The following is a 20270-nucleotide window of genomic DNA, read 5'->3' on the forward strand; positions in this document are numbered from 1 at the left end:
CGGCCGACACTAAAACGCCGCCAGGTCCGGCCGATCCGGTTCAGCTCTAAGGAGTGTCGACCGGGCGGGTCGGACCATAATTTGCTATTAAGGTCGAGTATCAACAATATCTAAGTTCTTCCTCGTATATTGATATCGAAGGGATACTAAATTCTTTAATTATATTTGTTTGATACAAATTATTAATGTCGATTTTGATCATCATAATATTCACCAAATCAAAGAAGAAAAAGTTTCAACCTACCCTCATAGGGTTGGAGTCGAGGTTCGAAGATCTGACCAATCAAAATAAGAAAAAGAACAGATACAACAATAACAAAATATATAGAGCAATCTTGAGAGGTAACAAAGAATATGCATAGCACTAAAGAAGATGTACAGATATACCTTGCAACCATTTACCTTCACATGATATCATTCAACATGCTGCCTCACAAATCAAACAATAATGAAAGTTGGACGCAGCACAAGTGAATCAGAATAGCATATACACTCATTTCAACAAAATCCTCGGCAGATGCCGGGAGAAGAGCTTACTGTTCTAACCAGTGACAGCATTGTTACCATCACCAATGTCAAAAAAAGATTAGACACAGACAACAAGAGGCAGGCAAGCTTCTACATTACAGGGAGGTCGGAAACAATGTAGAAGAATCATCAAAGTTGTCATCTGAAGTTGCAACAGTGAGCTCGACCCCTGGCCAGCTTGTCCCAGAGGCAGAGCATTTGCCTGGGAGACTGATAATGAGCAGTGTAATAGTTCTCCATGCATCCATACTGACAGAACTTCCAACTATGCGAGTATTGTATGGTCATCGAGGAGTTGTACTGTTTGACCCACATGCCCATACTCACATCCTCCATCTTGAACAGCTGCAATAACATTAACAGAATCCATGTCAGATGCTACTAAATCTTGTATTGGCGATGCAGTTTCTAATGGAATTGAGTCTCTCACCCTTAGGCTTTGGTTGGCATGCTGAGAATCGATGAACTTTGCAATGTCTCTTGAAATTATGTAGCCAGGTCCATTAGCATAGGGTGGGTATATGTACCCTGGCCACTCCTGTATACACCACAGTCAAATTTACATGAGAACTTCAAATGTTTTATGGTAATAATACGAGGACAAGAAAAGAAGGTGCAGCCATTTTCACACATCAACCTAAAGTTCACATGAATATTAAATTAGGCAGATCATATAATGGCTGTGATCCATAAACAGTCTGTCGTCCTGTTTACATGAGAATTACAGTATTCATAAAACCACAGTCAATTTCACTTGCTATGAGTTTATTATAGTCAATGAGTTAACTGCCATGACTTTGCAAAGAAGAGAAAACTTGATTAATCCAAGGCCTTCTATCAGGAGCCCTAAAAGTTATAGTTCAAACTTCATACCTCATATGATACAGCCCATTTTCCATGCCTGAGAGGTCTATGCAAGAGATTAAGGTTCCCCATGTACAATGGCTTTTCTTGAGAGACCCGCTTTATTTCTTTTAAGACAACATCAACCCTTATGAAAGTATCATCGTCACACTTCATGATGTATGGAGTGGTTAAGTTGTGAACCTGTATGGTGATAAAGTTATTACTGAACATTGTACATGGAACTGCATTAACATGACGATGCACCACAGGGATAGGGGAAAATAGGACAAAGATGCTAGCTCACCCCATAATCACAAATGGCAATCGTTTTAAGAACGACCAGCTCATAACGATCCATAAATGGCAAAATTACAATATCTTGAAAATATTCTGCTTCTTTCTTTAGCATGGTGTTTACCTCCTTCCTCAGATTCTGCAAGCACAATTGAAATGGTAAAAGTCAGGTTTGCAAATATAACATTAAAAAAGATTATAATTCTATGCAAAATTTAGCAACACAGGAGCATTCAGTATAGCCAATTAGATGTTCCCTGGCAAAGCTGGGTAACCCTCTTGTAAAAGTTTCTTTGTCATTGTCTTATTTAGACTATTAGGCATCACATGATTGAGTTTCACAGGAAGATTTCTATATTCCATTTCAAACTAAACATTTTGGTCTAACCAAATTTCACAACCCTTAAGTTACATGATTAGGTTTCAATTTCAGAAAAATGCACTTAAGTTAGACAGCTATATCAAAATTCTCACAGCGGTATGTATAAATTAGCATCTGGTATCAATTCCCATGCATATGTGTTTTATTTAAAGCCCTATAGTAATATGTTTAAAGAAAAAACTTACTAATGCAACAAAGAAACGAGCCACCACATTAGATGACTTGATTTGAGAAGATTGCATCCATGTTTTTCTAACAGCCATGCGTTCAGCAAAATGATTTGAAGCAGAAATAATTCCAATAAAAAGATCAACTGAACTTTCTGGCAAAGGAGGAGACCTCCAATTTTCTGACATTTCCAAGACACGATCAGGCGAAAAACTGGAATGAGATGTGGGAAGCGAAGTGGCAAACACTGAGTGTACATCAACATCTCCTTTTATTGCTAATCCAGTGGCATCTTCGAGAGTGAATCCCTGAAAACCAAACAACTACTCTGTGAGAAACTACATGATACACTTGATGATAGTTCTTCAAGATCACAACAATAAAATGGTGTTTAACATTAAGAAAATAACGAAGCATCCCAACTAGTTTACCGGCCGATATGGGAATGAAGCTACATGTCGACCCCCAACAAAAATTTGATATCCTTCAAAACCAGCTTGCAGTGTTAAGACAAACAGCCTGCTTTCTACAAAAGGAAAAGACCATGTCATTTCTGGCTTCTTTGCTCGACCTATAAATCTCCTTAGCCAAGAGGTAGTTTTAGATTCTTTCAAATCTATCATATCACTGCGAGCCCATTTCTCACATTTTTTGAATCCATCAACTGTCCAAAAAGAAGATTGAAATTTTGAATACTTTAGCCATATCTGCAAAAGCCTGAAGATCAAAAGAATTCATTTGACATACTTAAAATCATTAGTCATCGTAGTCAGCATATCATTATCACTAAAAATAAACAACTATGAATTCATTCAGGTTTGGTTCGATCATGAGCATCAACAATGTTATTAATATATTGTGGCAAAAACACATTGGGAAAATTAAAATGTACCTGTCTACGGAATGGTTGACTATGGATGAAAATAAAATGGTAGGCTTATGCAAGTATTTTTTTATGTGCCTTAAAGTTAGAATACTTTCTGCAATCTGACTTCACACTGCAGGCTGGGTTGTTTTCATGCAAACTGAAAGAAAGCCTAAGAACCTGAAAATATTAGTAAAAAGGGTACTAAAATTTGTTAGAAGGCCAAAGAAGATAACGATGCATTCTAGGTAGAATAACAGATAGAGATTATCAAATATTGGAAGTACAGATTTGCATTCTACATCATAACACCAAAGTTCCTTACTTAAGAGTTAAGATCATACTTTACTCTTTCTTACAGATGACAACCTAAGTTATAATCAGTTCACGTTTTCACACTTCTTTGGGAATACAAGTAAAATTCCTAAAGAAGTACATAACAAGCACGTATCTTTGGTACATATGCAGTTTGTTGTTCAATGAGAAATGCTTCTGAGTTAATAGGGTAGATCAGACATACTAGACTGTGCAGAAATAACTTTGCAAACCTAAGGTCTGATGTTTTTTAGCCATACAATCTCACTAATGTGCCTCAGTCACATGTCATAGCTTAACACCAGATGGCACATACCATGCTAGCCTGTTCAAGTGAGCATATCACATTTTACCTCATGTCTTCGACAAAATTTAAGCAAGATATTGTAGAGTTTTAACTTTTTAACAAGATTAGAAATTCAAGTGATAGCAGTGGATGTAGCACTGATCAGAGACAACAATGATGAACAATCTGCAATTGAAAATAGTCAGAGAAGGTGTGATGGCTGTGAAGATGGCTGAAAAGTTTGCATAAGTCAGAATTTATTATATGTAATTTACAAGCAATGAATCAAAGAAGAGAGTAAGTAATTGCCTGAGTGCAATTCATCAATGATAGGGCATATTTTGGCATCGCCCACGTGGACCCAAGCAAGCAGACACGACGATGCAGACGTGGAACCTCAAGTACGATGTGGCGCGTAGCACACACGTGGCGGGCAGCCGCTTGCCACCCCCTCCGTACGAACAACATCATCATGGTACAGCCATCCCGGAAAGCTCGAGGCGGCGTCGATCCTTGTAGGTCGGTCGGCACTCATACAGAAGCTTAAGTCGACCGCCCGAGGAGCCAGCCATAGTAAATTGACCCCGTACGACCAACTCATCCTCGTAGGTATAAAAACTAACCCTCCCTAATCAGGAGGGGGAGGCATTTCGAACTCTCAACTCTCTCATACATACTAGTGACTTGAGTTTCAGAGGGGTCGAGTCGGGAAATCCCCCTCCTAACCTCGACCTGTGTGCAGGAGCCCAACGACGGAGAAGCAAGCCACTCACCAAGAGAGAAGACCATACTCGAACCCGACCCGACGCTCGCCCTCACCACTTGAGCATTCACGTGGGCGACCTTGTACATTGGGGACAAGACCGAGCTGTGTTGACACCTCGGCCACGACGTAAAGGTTCACCAATATTTTGACGCTAGAAGGAGGGCCTGATGTCGCAAGGACACCCCCAACCGAGCAACCCGAGAGAGCTCCCCGGAGAAGAGCCACCCCCGACTCACTTGACCTTCGGGTTTGGAGGGCAACTCTCACTTCCTCTGAGCATAGAAGGAAATATCTCGACCGCGACCCCGAGCCGCTATTGGCGACTATTCAATGATCTCGAGTTGTCTCCTCCCGAGATCATCATGGTGCAACCTGCTGTCTCAGCCGAGGCATTTCTCAACCTCACCCGCCATGTGCAAGCTTTAGTTGGGATGATGCAAACCATCGCACCCCTCATACCTCAGCTAGCTCAGCAGACGATTCATCCCCCATGGTCGTCGCCCGTGATCCAACCTACGCTCATCCCTACACCTCACAATGCCACCCTGGTCGACCGTAGTAAATTGACCCTGTACGACCAACTCATCCTCGCAGGTATAAAAGCTAACCCTCCCTAATCAGGAGGGGGAGGCATTTCGAACTTTCAACTCTCTCATACATACTATTGACTTAAGCTTCGGAGGGGTCGAGTCGGGAAATCCCTCTCCCGACCTCGACTTGTGTGCAGGAGCCCAGCGACGGAGAAGCAGGCCACTCGCCAAGAGAGAAGACCGTGCTTGAACCCGACCCGACCCAACACTCATCTTCACCACCCGAGCATCCACGTGGGCGACCTTGTACATCGGGGACTGGACCGAGCCATGCTGACACCTCGGCCATGGCATAAAGGTTCACCAACAATCAACAAACCCTCTTAAATTTCGAAAGCTACACAAATACCTGCATATATATGTCAAACTTTTCATATGCTTGATTAATTTTAGTTAACTGATGATCAATGATGAAACTTCCATTAGCCTATGGCTGGAAACCAAAATTAGCAGTTAATTAATTAATCAACTACTTCGACTACTGCTCCAACTAATATTTCTAACTTTAGATTAATGACTTAATCGGCTATTTTAGTTACTACTCCAAGTCTCCAACTATTGATTCAATTAATATTTTTACTTAATTTTATTGAATAAATTATTTAAATGGTTTCGATAGATTATATATATATATATATGTATATATATATATATATATATATGTATATATATATATATATGTATATATATATATATATGTATATATATATATATGTATATGTATGTATATGTATATATATATATATATGTATATGTATGTATATGTATGTATATATGTATATGTATGTATACATATATATGTATATATGTATATATATATATACATATATATGTATACATATATATGTATATAAAAGCGTGTGTGTACGTGTATATATATATATATATATATATATATAGATAAATCCAATATATCAAACAAGTCATAGGTTCATACACAGTAGGATATATATGCTTGAATGATCCAAAAGTATGAGGAATATCATCAAATATTAGTTTAAAAAAAAAGAAACACGTTACAGATATATGAAGTGCTCAAGAGAGTATCAGATGCTACTCATTCATAAACTCATGGATATTGAAGTAAACATGAGAATTATCATTTTGAAACAAATCAAATTACTGCTCTGTGCAACTGTGTACATTGCTGCGATGTTGGTAAGAGCTAAACTCATCCACGAGTGTGTTTCAACAGTCAAATGCTGTATTCGTTTTCTAGATACTGATCCATTACATTTGATTGAAAAAAGTAACTCAGAAGGAGTAAGAACAAATGTAACTGTAAAAGCAGATTAAAACTAAATGTGGATAGAAACATAATGACATGTTACCTGTGTCATCATCATCTTCTGAAGGCAAGCCATTACACCTTATTGCTGTGCCCCATTGCATCCTATAACATGAGTTAAGCTCAAGAACAGGCTTCTTGCTCCAGTCCCCCATGAGCCTTGGATTCAAATGCAGGATCTTTGGTGGGTCCTCGCCATCAACCACTCTCAGTCCCTGTAATTCAACAACAAATTGCGAGACCCATGTAGTTCCACTTCCATCCCCCTGCCTCAACCTTGCCAACTTTGTGACATGCTCCTCATGGGCCTCCTGAGGCTTGCCGACGACTGTAATCGAAGAGCCTGCCGCAAGGCCACATGGAAGAAAGACTCGTAGCTCTGCGTCAGAGCCCATCTCGGTTGAACTCTTTGCCAGCGATGACCGGCAAGACTCCAGCTTTCCTTCGATCATAGACAGTTGATCCGTGCTGCTCATAGGATCATAATTCTTCACATCATCCCAAGCCTTCTGGCCTAGCACCCATGCCTCATTGATCATAGCCTGAAGCTGAGTCAAGTTGCCTATAGATTTATGCCCAAACCAACGCTGAAATGGCTTGATCGGTGGAAATCTAAGGGAAGGCTGCTCCTTTTCGAGGGCAGGAGGGAGGTTCCGGCTATCCTCCAGTCTCCGGTAGAAGGTATCATGGTCGACCAAGACAGGGGTCCTATGGCCGAGGTGGAGGTGGCGAGATGTAAGGTCATTGACCGGCCGGTCGAGCCCAGAGAAGCTGCCGTCGCCGCTCAACGCATTGGCGATCTCGAGAAAATGATGGAATTTGAAGGAAACAAAGACTAAGTAGATTAATCCAATGGCAAGAACAGGATGCGAAGGCCTCCACCTCCTCGTCCCAGAGGATTCAATGCTTCTCCCCTTCATAATATTTTCGTCACCAAATTGGAAGAGCAAGAAAGATCAAATTCCCATCAAAAAGAGGGAGTCATCTACATATACAAATCTGACATTTCTCCTTCGATATTTTAACAATGTCATCAACGTCTCCGTGAGCTATAGATCCGATCGACCTCAAGGCTGCAAAAAAGATATCGTGCTTCACAAAAATGCTAGTGTTGGAGCCCAATGTAGTGGCAAGCCGGACGAAATTTCCCCTCGGCTACTTCGATCTGCGACGGAGACTGAACAGCGGTGTAACCGGACGAGAATGGCGATCGATCGATAACGAATACCGCTGCGTACTCCGGAGCGGTGATCCAAGAAAGGGCCCTAAAGGTAGATTTAAACGGCAGGAGGAGGCGGAGTTCTGATCCAGTTATCGGACGGTCCAAAAGCTATCTGATATGGAAGGTCAAGAGACCCCACCGACACTTGTGGGGACCAACGTACCGGTCTTGACAATTTTTTATTACAAATTAAATTTATCCTAAAAGCACCCCTCTTTTCATAATTTATTTGGGTGCTTAAGATGAAAAATTGACAAATATCTTTTATTCTTTAACGATTATTATATTTTTTTTATAAGATTTGAATGTGAATATTTCCAAATTCGATTTGAAAATTTTTAAAAATATATAAACATGAAAAACCAATAGAATCATTATTTATATCATATTTATCTATCATGTTAGAAGATAGAGGTGAGTTTGACGAGCGTCATGATATTATACTTGTAATATTCGATTTACATGATCGACTTAAAAATATATCAAATATGATTTACGAAAATCATAGAATCATCTAACTGTAGAATCACTATGTATGTAATATTTGTCAGATGTGATAAAAATATTAAGATGAATTTGACGAACTAAATATTATCTTTTTTTTAAATAAATAAAAACATCTATTTAGATTTAAAGGTTTATAACAAAAGAAATGGGTAAACCATTAGCTCCTGCCCCAAATATATATATATATATATATATAGAGAGAGAGAGAGATCTACCTAAACTAGCATGACTATAAGGTATGGAAACTATAACCAATCTAATGTCTTAGATAAGTTTAAAATTCTCTAACAATAGGGCATTTAAAAAGAATATAGACACAAAGTTAGAATGTATTTGATAGATTAATAATAATCTACTTGGCTATGCAAAATACAAGAGATCCGACTTAAAAGTAGGAAGTCTTTCGTAAACTAGAGAAGTCTTTTGGTAAACTAAAGTGTGATACAAAAGTTTGATGAGAAGTTTATTAATATGTTTCTTATTTATATAGGTCAGGAGAGAGGATTTTTCTTATCAGAGCAGTGAGATTTCCTCATGTAATTGGAAAAATCTTATCTGTTATTATGCCCCCATAAGCTGGTACTCCTGTCAAGAATGTCGATCTTAGATCGATACATTAAAAATAGTTTATGGGTGAGAGGCTTCGTGAATGAGTATGCTAATTGATCAGTCATATGTATGTGAGAAACACATAGTCGATATTGGACAACTTGATCTCGCACGAAGTGGAAATTGATGACAATATGTTTTATGCGGGAGTGAAACATTGGTTGGTGCATATAGCTCCAACATTATCATAATATATTATAGAAGTAAAAGTGGAGTTAATGTTAAGTTCCTTGAGTATATTCGTGACTTAATTGAGTTCCGCAGTAGTGGTGGCGATAGTATGGTATTCAGCTTCAATTGTAGACCATGCGATTGTCTTTTGCTTTTTAGAACTCCAACTACTTAGATTAGCTCCAAGGAAGTTTATACCATAACGTGAATATTATATCATCAAAGTTTCCTGTCCAATCAACATTGGTAAAGACATAGAGATGAAGTAGAGAGTGTTTACGGAGAAAGAAACCATGACTAAGGGTCCATTTACGATATAGCAAGATTCGTTTGACTACAGATCAATACGTAGTAGATAGCCGATGTATGAATTGTGATAATTTATTGATCACAAATGAGATGTTTAGACGGGTGAGAGCTAAGTATTGTAAGGAGTTAACTACTTATCGATATTGAGTGGGTTTTGTAGTAGGACTTCCATCACATAATTTGAGTGATTTACTACTAGTAATGAGGGGAGTTATAACCTTTTTTGTTTCATGCATGTTTGTCTTTGATAAAATCTTGAATATACTTTCTATGTGATAGAAAGAGACATGAAGATGTATATATTGCTTCCACTCCTAGAAAATAGCTCAAGATTCCTGGATCTTTGAGGGGGAATCTGTTAGGACCGAAATCAGCACAAAGAGGGAGGGCGAATTAGTGCTTTCGATAAAAATATTGGTTTTGAAAAATCTTCGCTCGACGAAAATAATAATGAAAGCGTGCTTGACTTAGAGTAAGTGAACTAAGTAATTAACTCAGAATGTAATAACAGTGAAACACAGAAAGAAAGTGCAAACTGGATTTATAGTGGTTCGGTCATTGTGACCTATGTCCACTTCTAATTCCTCTTCCATTAAGGCCACCTGCGATCACTACTAGTCTTCCTTCAATGGGCAAAAATCAACTACTCTCTTACAACTCTTTCTCCTTTTTACAGGTTTAGGAGACAACCTTTACAAGTCTCACACCTCTCTTAGAATGATAAAAAATCTAAAGAAGGAGGAGCACTTAACACTATTTCAAGACTTTTATTCACACTTTTCGTGCTCTTTCATACTGGAAAGAGTGGGATATTTATAGACCCCAATGGCTTCAAAAATAAAGCCAAAAAGTGTCTTATCCTATGTTTTTAGGGTACTGACGGTACCACCACTTGTAAACTAACATTGGACGGTACCACCGCCTGACAAAGCCTCAGAGACTAGGCTTTGGCGGTACCACTACTTGACAACATTAACTGTTGACAGTACTACTATCCAGACTGCTTGGGAGGCCGAGCCTCAAGCGGTTCCACCGCTAGTCTTAGTGGTGTCATCGCTTGATGTGACTCCGGATCATTGAATGGGCCATCCATCTGGCCCAATTCAACCTTGATTTGGGTCCAATTAGCTCCTATTTGAGTTAATAAGATTTTTTCCAAAACTAACTCAAATTGAAACCCTAACTACGATAATTAATGCTAAACAATTACAATGCAAGCAATTCTAGTTGTCTGACACATCAATTATTCATCTGAACTTTTAGCAAAACTTTCGACGTACTCTCGACGATCTTCCGGCAAACTCTCGGCGAGCTTCTGACGCATCGTCCGAACCTTCGGCATATCCCCTGATTCTTTTGGCTCGATGCCCGATCTTTGACTCCGGCCCAATATTTGATTCTTCTTTAATTGTTTTGTCTTTTCACGATCGTAGTTAGTCCTGCATTACTTTTCTCAACACATGGATTAGATCATTAATTCATCAATTGATTTCGTCATCAAAATCCGAGATTCAATAATCTCCCCATTTTTTATGATGATAACTAATTGATGACGGAGTTAATCTTAACTCCCCCTATCTATATGACATATTGAGATAAGGTAAACTTGTATTTAAAATGAATCATAACTTTTGAATTCAAGTGAAACAATTTTGGATCATAATGATCAAATGCAATATATCATATCAAAATTTCATACATTATGCATCGTAATAGTATCAAAATGTAACATGCACAATTTCAAAATATTACAATACATTATCACTTCATGAATGATACCAAAAATAAATCAACATCACTTTGGGCATACATGATACTAAAACATTAAAATTTTAATAATTTATCACTTCATTCATGATACCAAAATTAACATTATTTTGCGTATGATACCATTCATCATTTCATGATACCAAACATTCATTATTTCTCCCCTTTTGTCATCAATAAAAAGGAGAATGTTTAACAAATATTTAGACCATATAAGCAAGTTTTACTTCACTTTAGAAGATGCAAGCTAGCAAGTGAAGTTGAGCAAAATAGCAACTTTTGAGATATGCAAGATAGCAACTTTTGCTTTTTGAAATGGGCAAGTTAGCACTTATCTTTAGATGTGCAAGTACTTTTGATTCTCTTGAGATGTGCAAGTACTTTTGATTCTCTTGAGATATGTAAGCTAGCATTTTTGCTTTCTCCCCTTTATCATAAAAATGAGAAGAAGAAGGGAGTAATTCATTCATCACATAAAGAAAAGAATCAATTCATAAGTTCAGAAAGTCCATGAATCAAAGTTCTACTTTCATGAATAGAAAGAGGAAGGAATCATAGGAAATAATTATCACATAAAAGATCAAGTATACCAAAAGTCCATGAATCAAATATCTTCTTTTGTACATTGCAATAAGAATGAATGATAGGAAACGATCTCAATTTAAAAAGAAAACTCAAGTTATAAAAATTAAAAAAATTCAAAAAATGTATAAGAGGAACTCATGCATTAAGAAGGCTTAATATGCCTAATTCTCTTCTAATAAAATCAAATTATTCTTCATTTAATGATTTTATGAAAATATCAACTAATTGATGTTTTATATCAATAAATTCTAAAGATATATCATGGTTATTAACATGATCTATGATAAAATAATACTTAATGTCAATATATTTAGTTCTAGAATGTTAAATGAGATTTTTTTGTTAAATATATTGCACTAGTATTATCGTATTTTATAGGAATATTTTTTAAATATAGTCTATAATCTTCTAAAGTGGTTTTCATCCAAATAACTTGTGCACAACATGTACCTGCTACTATATGTTTAGCCTCAACTATAGATAATGTAACCAAATTTTATTTCTTGGGCGACCAAGAAACAAATGAATGACTTAAGAGCTGACATGTTCTAGATGTGTTTTTTCTATCTATTATTTATTAAGCAAAATCAACATCAGCATAAGCAATCAATTCAAGATTTTTAGTTTTTAGATACCATAATCATATATTAGGTGTTCCTTTTAGGTATCTAAAAATCCTTTTAACAACTTTTAAGTGAGACTACTTGGGATTAGATTTAAATCTAGCACATAGTCCAACACTAAACATAATATCAGGTTTAGTTGTTGTGAGGTATAGTAAACTACATGTCATACCCTTATAAGTTTTTTGATCAAAACATTCTCCATTAATGTCCATATCTAATTTTGTAAAAGTGCTAACTGATGTATTAATAGCCTTAGCACTATCCATATTAAATCGTTTTAATAGATCTAATGCATACTTAGTTTAACTAACAAAAGTTTCATCACTAAGTTATTTGATTTGTAAACCTAAGAAAAAGGTTAATTCTCTTATTAAACTCATTTCGAAATATTAGCTTATACTATTAGTAAAAGATTCACATAAAGACTCATTTGAAGATCCGAAAATGATATCACCAACATAAATTTGAACAATGAAAAAATTAATTTTAAAATATTTAATAAACAATATAGTATTGACCTTATCTTTTATAAAATTATTTTAAATAAGGAAAGAACTAAGCCCCTCATACCAAGCCCTAGAGGCTTGTTTTAACCTATAGAGAGCCTTAGATAACTTAAAAATATAGTTAGGAAAGATAGCATTTTCAAATCTGAGTGGTTGTTCAATGTAAACTTCTTCGAATATTAAAAAATATTAAGAAAAACACTTATAACATCCATTTGAAATAACCTAAAATTATTATAACTAGTATAGGCAAGAAGAATCCTTATAGCTTCAAGTCTAGCCATAGAAACAAAAGTTTCTTCATAATTGATACATTCTTCTTAGTTAAAATTATTAGCCAATAATCTAGCTTTGTTTCTAACCACAATAGCAAGTTCATCTTATTTGTTCCTAAAGACATATTTAGTACCAATTACTAAATGGTTTAGAGACAAGCTTCCACACCTCTTTTTCTCAAATTGATTTAACTCCTCTTGCATTGTAATAACCCATGAATCATCTTTTAGAGCTTCGTTAATGCATTTTGGTTCAATTTGAGATAAAAAAAGCTGCATTCGTACAAAAAAATTTAAAAGAAGAACGAGTTTGAACATCTTTTGATGTATTCCCAATGATTAGCTTGTTAGGATGAGCATCTATATACTTCCATTCCTTCGGTAAGGATTCTTTAGAAGAAGATGCATATAAGTTGCTTGGGAGAGAAGTGTTTTTATTTAAATTTAAAGCATGAAAATCAAAATCATCATCAAAATTATTTTTCTTAAATTCGAAAAGCTCATTAAAAACAACATGAATGGATTCCTCTATAACCAAGGTTCTTTTATTAAAGACACGAAAAGCTTTAGAAATAAAGGAATAACCAAGAAATATGCTTTCATCGGATTTTGTATCAAATTTTCCTAAGGCATCTTTTTCATTTAAAATAAAACATTTACAACCAAAAACTTTAAAATATGAAATGTTAGATATTTTATTATTCTATAATTCATAAGGAGTTTTTAAAAGTAATTGTCTTACGAGAACCCTGTTCATGACATAGCATGCCGTGTTAACGACTTCGACCTAAAAATATTTAGGTAGGTTATGTTCGTTTAACATGGTTTTTGCTATCACTTGTAAGTTCTTAATTTTTCTTTCAACTACTTCATTGTGGATTTCTTGGAGTAGAGAAATTATGGTTGTACCCATTTGACTCACAAAAATTTTATAAATCATAGTTTTAAAAATAACCACTATGATCACTACAAATATACAAAATCATAAAACTCTTTTCATTTTGAACAAGCTTACAAAATTTTAAAAAAATATTTAAAATAATCACTTTTGTGTGTCAAGAAATATGTCCAAGTGTATCTACTATAATCATCAACAATTATAAAGGTGTATTTACTACCTCCTAGACTTATTGTATCAATTGGTCTAAATAAATCCATATGGATATTGTACTAGTCTAGAGGTGCTTAATTGATTTTTTGATTTGAAACTACTTTTTATTTGTTTTCTTAGTTGACATGCATCATAAACTTTATCTTTGACGAACTTGATATTAGGCATTTCTCTTACAAGTTCTCTAGTTGAAATTTGAGAGATTAGTTTCATGCCAACATGACCTAATCTCCTATGCCAAAGCCATGCATTATAATCAAAAGTCGATATAATCAAAAGCCAAAAAACACGTTTCATTACAAAAATCTTCAATATCAATAGTATACATATTATTATTTTTTAAGACAATCATAGATCTATTTTTCTGTAGTATTTCAATTATACAAGTATTATATTCAAATTTGATGATATATCCTTTATCACACAATTGACTAATGTTTAGTAGATTATATTTTAAATCATCTACTAATAGCACATATTCAATTAAAAGGTTTGACTTGTTACTTATGGTTCCTTTATCAATAATTTTCCTTTTATTATTGTCTCCGAAGGTGATGTTATTGGGAAGTCTTGGGGGCGACATCAAATGCGCATCAGAAGAACAGAAAACAAATTTTGGACCTCAAGGACGTACACGATTTTCTCTGCCGTGAAAACAAAATTTGAAGTCTTGGGGCCGACCTCAAGGACGTATGCGATTTTCTCTGCCGTGAGAATAACTCTCAAGTTGTGGAGCCAATCCATATAATTTGGACTAGTGAGGCGGTTGACATCAAGTATGCCACATAAGGGATTTGAAAGCGATATTTTTTGAAAATAAAGATGTAGCGGAAATAAATAACATATAAATTTTATAAAAATAAATAATCAAGATATGAATTTCTATCTTAATATGCTCCCACTATTTTACTGGCAAGTCATGCGACACCTTCAACATGTGAAACGGAAGTCTCTGATAGACTTCTAGTGGGGATCAGGATCCAATCAGCGTCTTAGTGTAACATTGAGGGACTCGACCAATCACACTAAGCTAAAATGTAGGCAACTCTTGTCAATCACAACTTCTTGTGATTCTCGTCTTGTTCGGCCTCTGAATCACCATGGTCTCAAGAGACTCGACCAACCATAATGTTCTGTTAAGTCAACATCATTGTTACAAGATGAGTCTGATTCGATGATATACCATTGAGGGACTCGACCAAGTATATCATGTCCTCAGGTCACCGGTGACATCTCTATGTCATAGGCAAGATAGCGAATCGCGATATAGGTGAGCCTCGAGGGACTCGACCAACTTAACCTACACCAGGAATTAGTCCCTACCTATAACGATGGAAGGCCACGTGGGTCAATCTAATTGTCTCACATTTATTGACTTAATATTATCGAGAAAGGGGTTTATATGATTTGGTCTCCTAATATGACATGTCTTATATATACATATTTAATATATATCTACATCACATGTAAATATATATACATATCTAGTAGGTGTATAAGCAATCACACATCACATGAGCAATCACACTAGATGATCATGGATCACAACCTAATATGATCAGGCCTGAGCTAGTGGGCCTAATCACTCACATCAAGATCTATATGTGCAGCGGTGCATCTCCATGCCCTGTGATCATCCATCTCATCCTCGTCGGTTCTATCGGCATCTCGACGCATCTCCATGCATCACGATCGTTCATCTCGTGGGTCCCGCTATCGTATCCATGCTCCCGTAGTGCCTCCTTGTATGATTATAATTTAATCATAGGCACACATGCCTAATAATAAACGAAAAATAAAATGGAGGCTTACAAGCCCCAATAATAATAATCACAAGTACACACATCACACGGTCCATGATCATTCGTCCACATAACATATATCACATGTATAAATCATCATCATATAGGACTACTAGATAATAATAAAAATAATAATCAATTAAACTTTTTTTATTAATTAATATTTTTTGAAATCAGGGACATGTAGGGAATATTTTAAATTCTAAGAGGGTATTTTTATAATTTAGACAAAGGATAAACTTGTAATTTCTAAAATTCTAAGAGGCAAAACTATCTTTTGCCAAAAACCTTAACTGCCCTCCTCCCTCTCCCCTACTGCTACAGCCGCCGCCACCCTACCAGCGGTAGCCCTTTATGGCGGGGGGCGGGGGCATCGCCCCTGCGGGTGGCCTTGCCCCCCGCCAGCACTGTGCCCGCGGGTGCAGTGCCCACAAGCGTTGTGTCCGCGGGTGCAGTGCCCACAGGCGCCCCCCGCAGGTGTTGTGTCTGCAGGTGTAGTGCCCGCAGGCACTGTGCCTGCGGGTGGCGCCCCCCTCTTGTGGGCACTGTGTCGCTCGCAGGAGCTACCTGCAGGCAGCGCCGCCCCTACAGGCGCTGTGCCCATGGGTGGGGCACCCGCGAGCTGCTAGTCCTCTCCCCGTCGACCGCAGGCCTGCCTACCTACGGTCGTTGCTGCAGTGGCTGCACACATGTAGAGGGCAGCAAGCTGCCATTTATGAGGGCAACAACAGTTGCTGCCCTTTCTCTCTTTTGTGTCAACGATTTTGACGTCAAAAGAATTACAAAATCACAACACACGTAGTTCAAAATAAATCTTTCACATGAACAACCTGGCTTTGATACCATTGTTGAGAAATCTTGGGGGCGACATCACATGCGTAGCGGAAGAATAGAAAACAAAATCCCCAATTCCCAAAGATATGTTCATCGTCGTGCGAAGATTGGTGCACAAAAATTCATGAAATTTAAAACTGCGTATAGAATAGATTGTGTTACCTAGGGAGATCATATATCCTTGTGTCCTTGCAAATCTCTAGGAGAGGGTGAAAGAGGTCAAGCGTCCTCCTCACTAGCAGTGATCTACACAACAATGCTGTGACGACGCTCCTCAAAACTCTAGGCCTGCTCTAAGGTGGAGAGAGGGAGGAGAATTTGAGAGGCAAGCAAAGGCCTACCATATTTATATAACCCTCTAGGCTCAATATTGATTTGGCCGTGAGTTATACATATCAAAACTCCTTCTGGCTCAGTGAATTAGTATCTCCATAATAATTCACTCGACTCATCGACTACGGACGTACTAGGCCATTACGCCGCAATCCCCAGATGATACAGGGGAATCCAATCCATTGAACCTATCTGTCCTCAGTTACCATGTACTTATAGTCCCTTATCCATATAATATCCCAAAGATCATATATTGAGTATGGTGCTGTCAGACCCATACGGTTTCTACTCGAGTCTCGCTCTAATCGGATTCTCCCAGAGAACTCTTTCTCTCTCAATCCGAATGACCCTGGCTAGGGATTTGTCTAAGTAAGAACATATGGGACATTCCTCTCATGACACCGAGAGTGGATGATCCTCTATCGACACTCAATAGCCCTGGTAAGGTTAACTACTACTCCCGAAGACCGGTTGTGTTAGATCTGGGACATCTAAACCTATAAGTCTGGTATCAAAGAGTGGAGCACTCATACAGGACATTCTTAGTGTCTCAAGTCTAAGGACCAGATACACCACTGGGACCATAGAATCGTTATCTAACAATAAGGCATCATCAACCATTCAGCATTCCGTAAGCGGATCAATTAGTGAACTCATTCTCTAATGAGCACCTGTATTGTATCCCTAGTGTCCTCACATGAGCAGCTATGAGACTAGCTGCATCTATCATATGGACAAATATATAGCACACCAGTCTGTCCGATTATCTCGATGTCCCTCTCGAGTAACCTATGACCAGGATTATTAAGGATTTGTGTTTGAAGGCAAATCGGTCACATTATCGTGATCTCATCACAATCTGATTCCCATTGCACAGATCAAATGATATTACACTATATACATGCATATATGTAATAGTCAGTATAAAGTGATAAATACCAAAATATAATAAGTAAAAATACTGTGTATCAAGTCACATGTGCCATCACTCATGTGATTGGCTTATCGGGCACATATGACTAGCAATCTCCCACTTGACCTAAAGCCAATCACCTGTGTGTCTGATCCCCATCAGACCTCTGTGACGTTAAGTTATATTTATAGGTCCCTCATTAATAGATCTACCTATTTTAGGTACCCATTTAATTTTAGGTCACTCATTGATAGATCTACCTATTTTAACTATTATTATTGTGTTATTTAAGGTTCCTTTAGGAATGCAAACTAATTTGTGTGGACTATACTTTTTAAAAGAATATCTATAGGCATAATATCCATATTTTTCATAAAAATTCTATTTATCTATAGGTGAGACATGTAATGTAGATCCTTTAATGAAGAGTGTCGGCTTTTGTTGAGTGTTACTCACAAAGCCAATTCCTTTCTTTCTATGAACATGACCCTTGTTAGCAATGATCATGTTTAAAGATTTATTATCTATTTTAAATTTTTTTATTATTTTTTGTAGTAAAATATTTTTATTTTTAAGTGAATCTATCACTTCACACTTAGTAAAAGGGGTTAACATACTATTATCATGCTCATTTTTTAATTTATCAAATTCACTAACAAGAGAAGCATTCTACTTTTTTAATAATATATACTTTTTACAAACTAATTTAAAATTATCAAACAAATCATTAGAGGCATTGAATAATTCATCGTAATATAAAGAAGATTCGTTTGAGTTACATACCTAGTTGACAAATATCATTAATACATAATTTGTAACTTCTTCTTTGTTGGTAGGCTCCTTATCTTCAGATGCACTTGAGTCATCCCAAGTAGCTTTTAGTACTTTCTTTTTCTTTGGTAGCTTCTTCTTCACTTGGGAACATTCATTTTTAAAGTGTCCTGGCTTCTTGCGTTCATAGCAAATTATTTGGTCCTTTTTTAGTTTACTTTTGTTCTTAGTGTCTTGTTTTGTTTTGTTTCTTTTTAAGAATTTTTTAAACTTTCTGGTAAGAAGTGGCAAGTCATCATCATCATCATCGTCGCTTGGGTTTTCACCCAAGTGGCATTTTTTGGTTCTAAGTGTCAAGTCAGTTATATTCTTTGGAAGGTTGTTCTTAAATTCATCATGTATTATACACATCATTTCATAGGCTATTAGAGACCCGACAAGTTTTTTAAGTGGAAAGTATTTAGGTTCTTTACTTCTTTTATTATCGTCAATTTCTTTTTGGAAGGGATCTTACTAACTTGTTAACAAGTTCAAAATTAGAAAAACTTTTACCAAGTACTTCTAGACCATTAACGACCTCCGTAAAAAGGGTGTACATGTTTCTAATGGTCTCGCTTAGTTTCATATGAAACAACTCATAGCTATGAGCCAAAAGATTAATTTTTGACTCTTTAACCCTACTTGTGCCTTTATGTGTGACTTCGAGTATGTGCCAAATTTCATGTGTAGTTTCGCATGTAGAAACACGATTAAATTTATTTTTATCAAGAGCATAAAAGCATAAAATAAAGCGTTCATCACTTTAGCATTCAAAGAGAAAGTCTTCTTCTCCGAATCATTCTATTCGTTCATTAGTTTAAAAGACTTTTCAAAATAGCTTTCAATAATGTTACATAAATCGAAATATATAGAAAGCAAGAAAATTCTCATTCTAGTTTTCCAATACGTATAGTCCGTCCCATTAAACATAGGAGGACGAGTGATAAAAGACCCTCTTGATTGTCGGTAAAAATTATTTCTCTTGGGTGTTAAACCAAGTAAGAAAAACCTTGGCTTTAATACCAACTGTTAGGATCAAAATCGACACTGGGCGGGGGGGGGGGTGAATTAGTGCTTTTGATTTTAATAAAAACGTCGGTTTTGGAAAATCTTTGTTCAACGAAAATGATAATAAAAGGATGCTTAACTTAGAGTAAGTGAACTAAGCAAATAATTCATAATATAATAGCAATGAAACGTAGAAAGAAAGTACAAACCAGACTTATAGTGGTTCGGTCATCGTGACTTACATCCACTTCTGATTCCTCTTTTGTCGAGGCTATTGGCGATCACTAACGGTCTTCATTTAATGGGTGAAGACTAACTACCATTTTACAACTCTTTCTTCTTTTCACAGGTTTAAGAGATAACCTTTACAAGCCTCACACATCTCTTAGAATGATCACAAATCTAAAGGAGGAGGAGGACACTTATCACTTTTTTAAGACTTTTACAACTCAAAATCTTAAGAATTTTGTTCACACTTTTCGTGCTCTTTCATATAGGAAAGAGTGAGGTATTTATAGGCCCCAATGACTTTAAAAATAGAGCCAAGTGTCTCA

General features: G+C 36.6%; 1 protein-coding gene across 1 annotated transcript; it reads right to left on the reverse strand.

Annotated features, from left to right (window-relative positions):
- Window positions 1–392: 392 nt before the first annotated feature.
- Window positions 393–7593, reverse strand: LOC135626411 (hydroxyproline O-galactosyltransferase GALT2-like). The gene is made up of 7 exons (XM_065131666.1): window positions 6372–7593; window positions 2650–2882; window positions 2236–2526; window positions 1679–1807; window positions 1402–1575; window positions 959–1066; window positions 393–873 (listed from the first exon to the last, which is right to left on the reverse strand). Exons 1-7 carry the CDS (start codon window positions 7246–7248, stop codon window positions 667–669), a joined length of 2019 nt encoding a protein of 672 aa, XP_064987738.1. The 5' UTR covers window positions 7249–7593; the 3' UTR covers window positions 393–666.
- Between the last annotated feature and the right edge of the window lie 12677 nt (window positions 7594–20270).

This window comes from Musa acuminata, chromosome BXJ2-11, assembly GCF_036884655.1.
Source record: "Musa acuminata AAA Group cultivar baxijiao chromosome BXJ2-11, Cavendish_Baxijiao_AAA, whole genome shotgun sequence".
Lineage (NCBI taxonomy): Eukaryota > Viridiplantae > Streptophyta > Magnoliopsida > Zingiberales > Musaceae > Musa > Musa acuminata.

Excerpts from the sequence above, each read along its gene's own strand:
- LOC135626411 (XM_065131666.1), bottom strand. The coding sequence starts at position 7,248 with ATGAAGGGGAGAAGCATTGAATCCTCTGGGACGAGGAGGTGGAGGCCT. Across the intron at positions 2,527-2,649 it reads CTTCATTCCCATATCGGCCG|GGATTCACTCTCGAAGATGC; the intron begins GTAAACTAGTTG and ends TTTGGTTTTCAG. Across the intron at positions 1,576-1,678 it reads TTGCCATTTGTGATTATGGG|GTTCACAACTTAACCACTCC; the intron begins GTGAGCTAGCAT and ends ATCACCATACAG.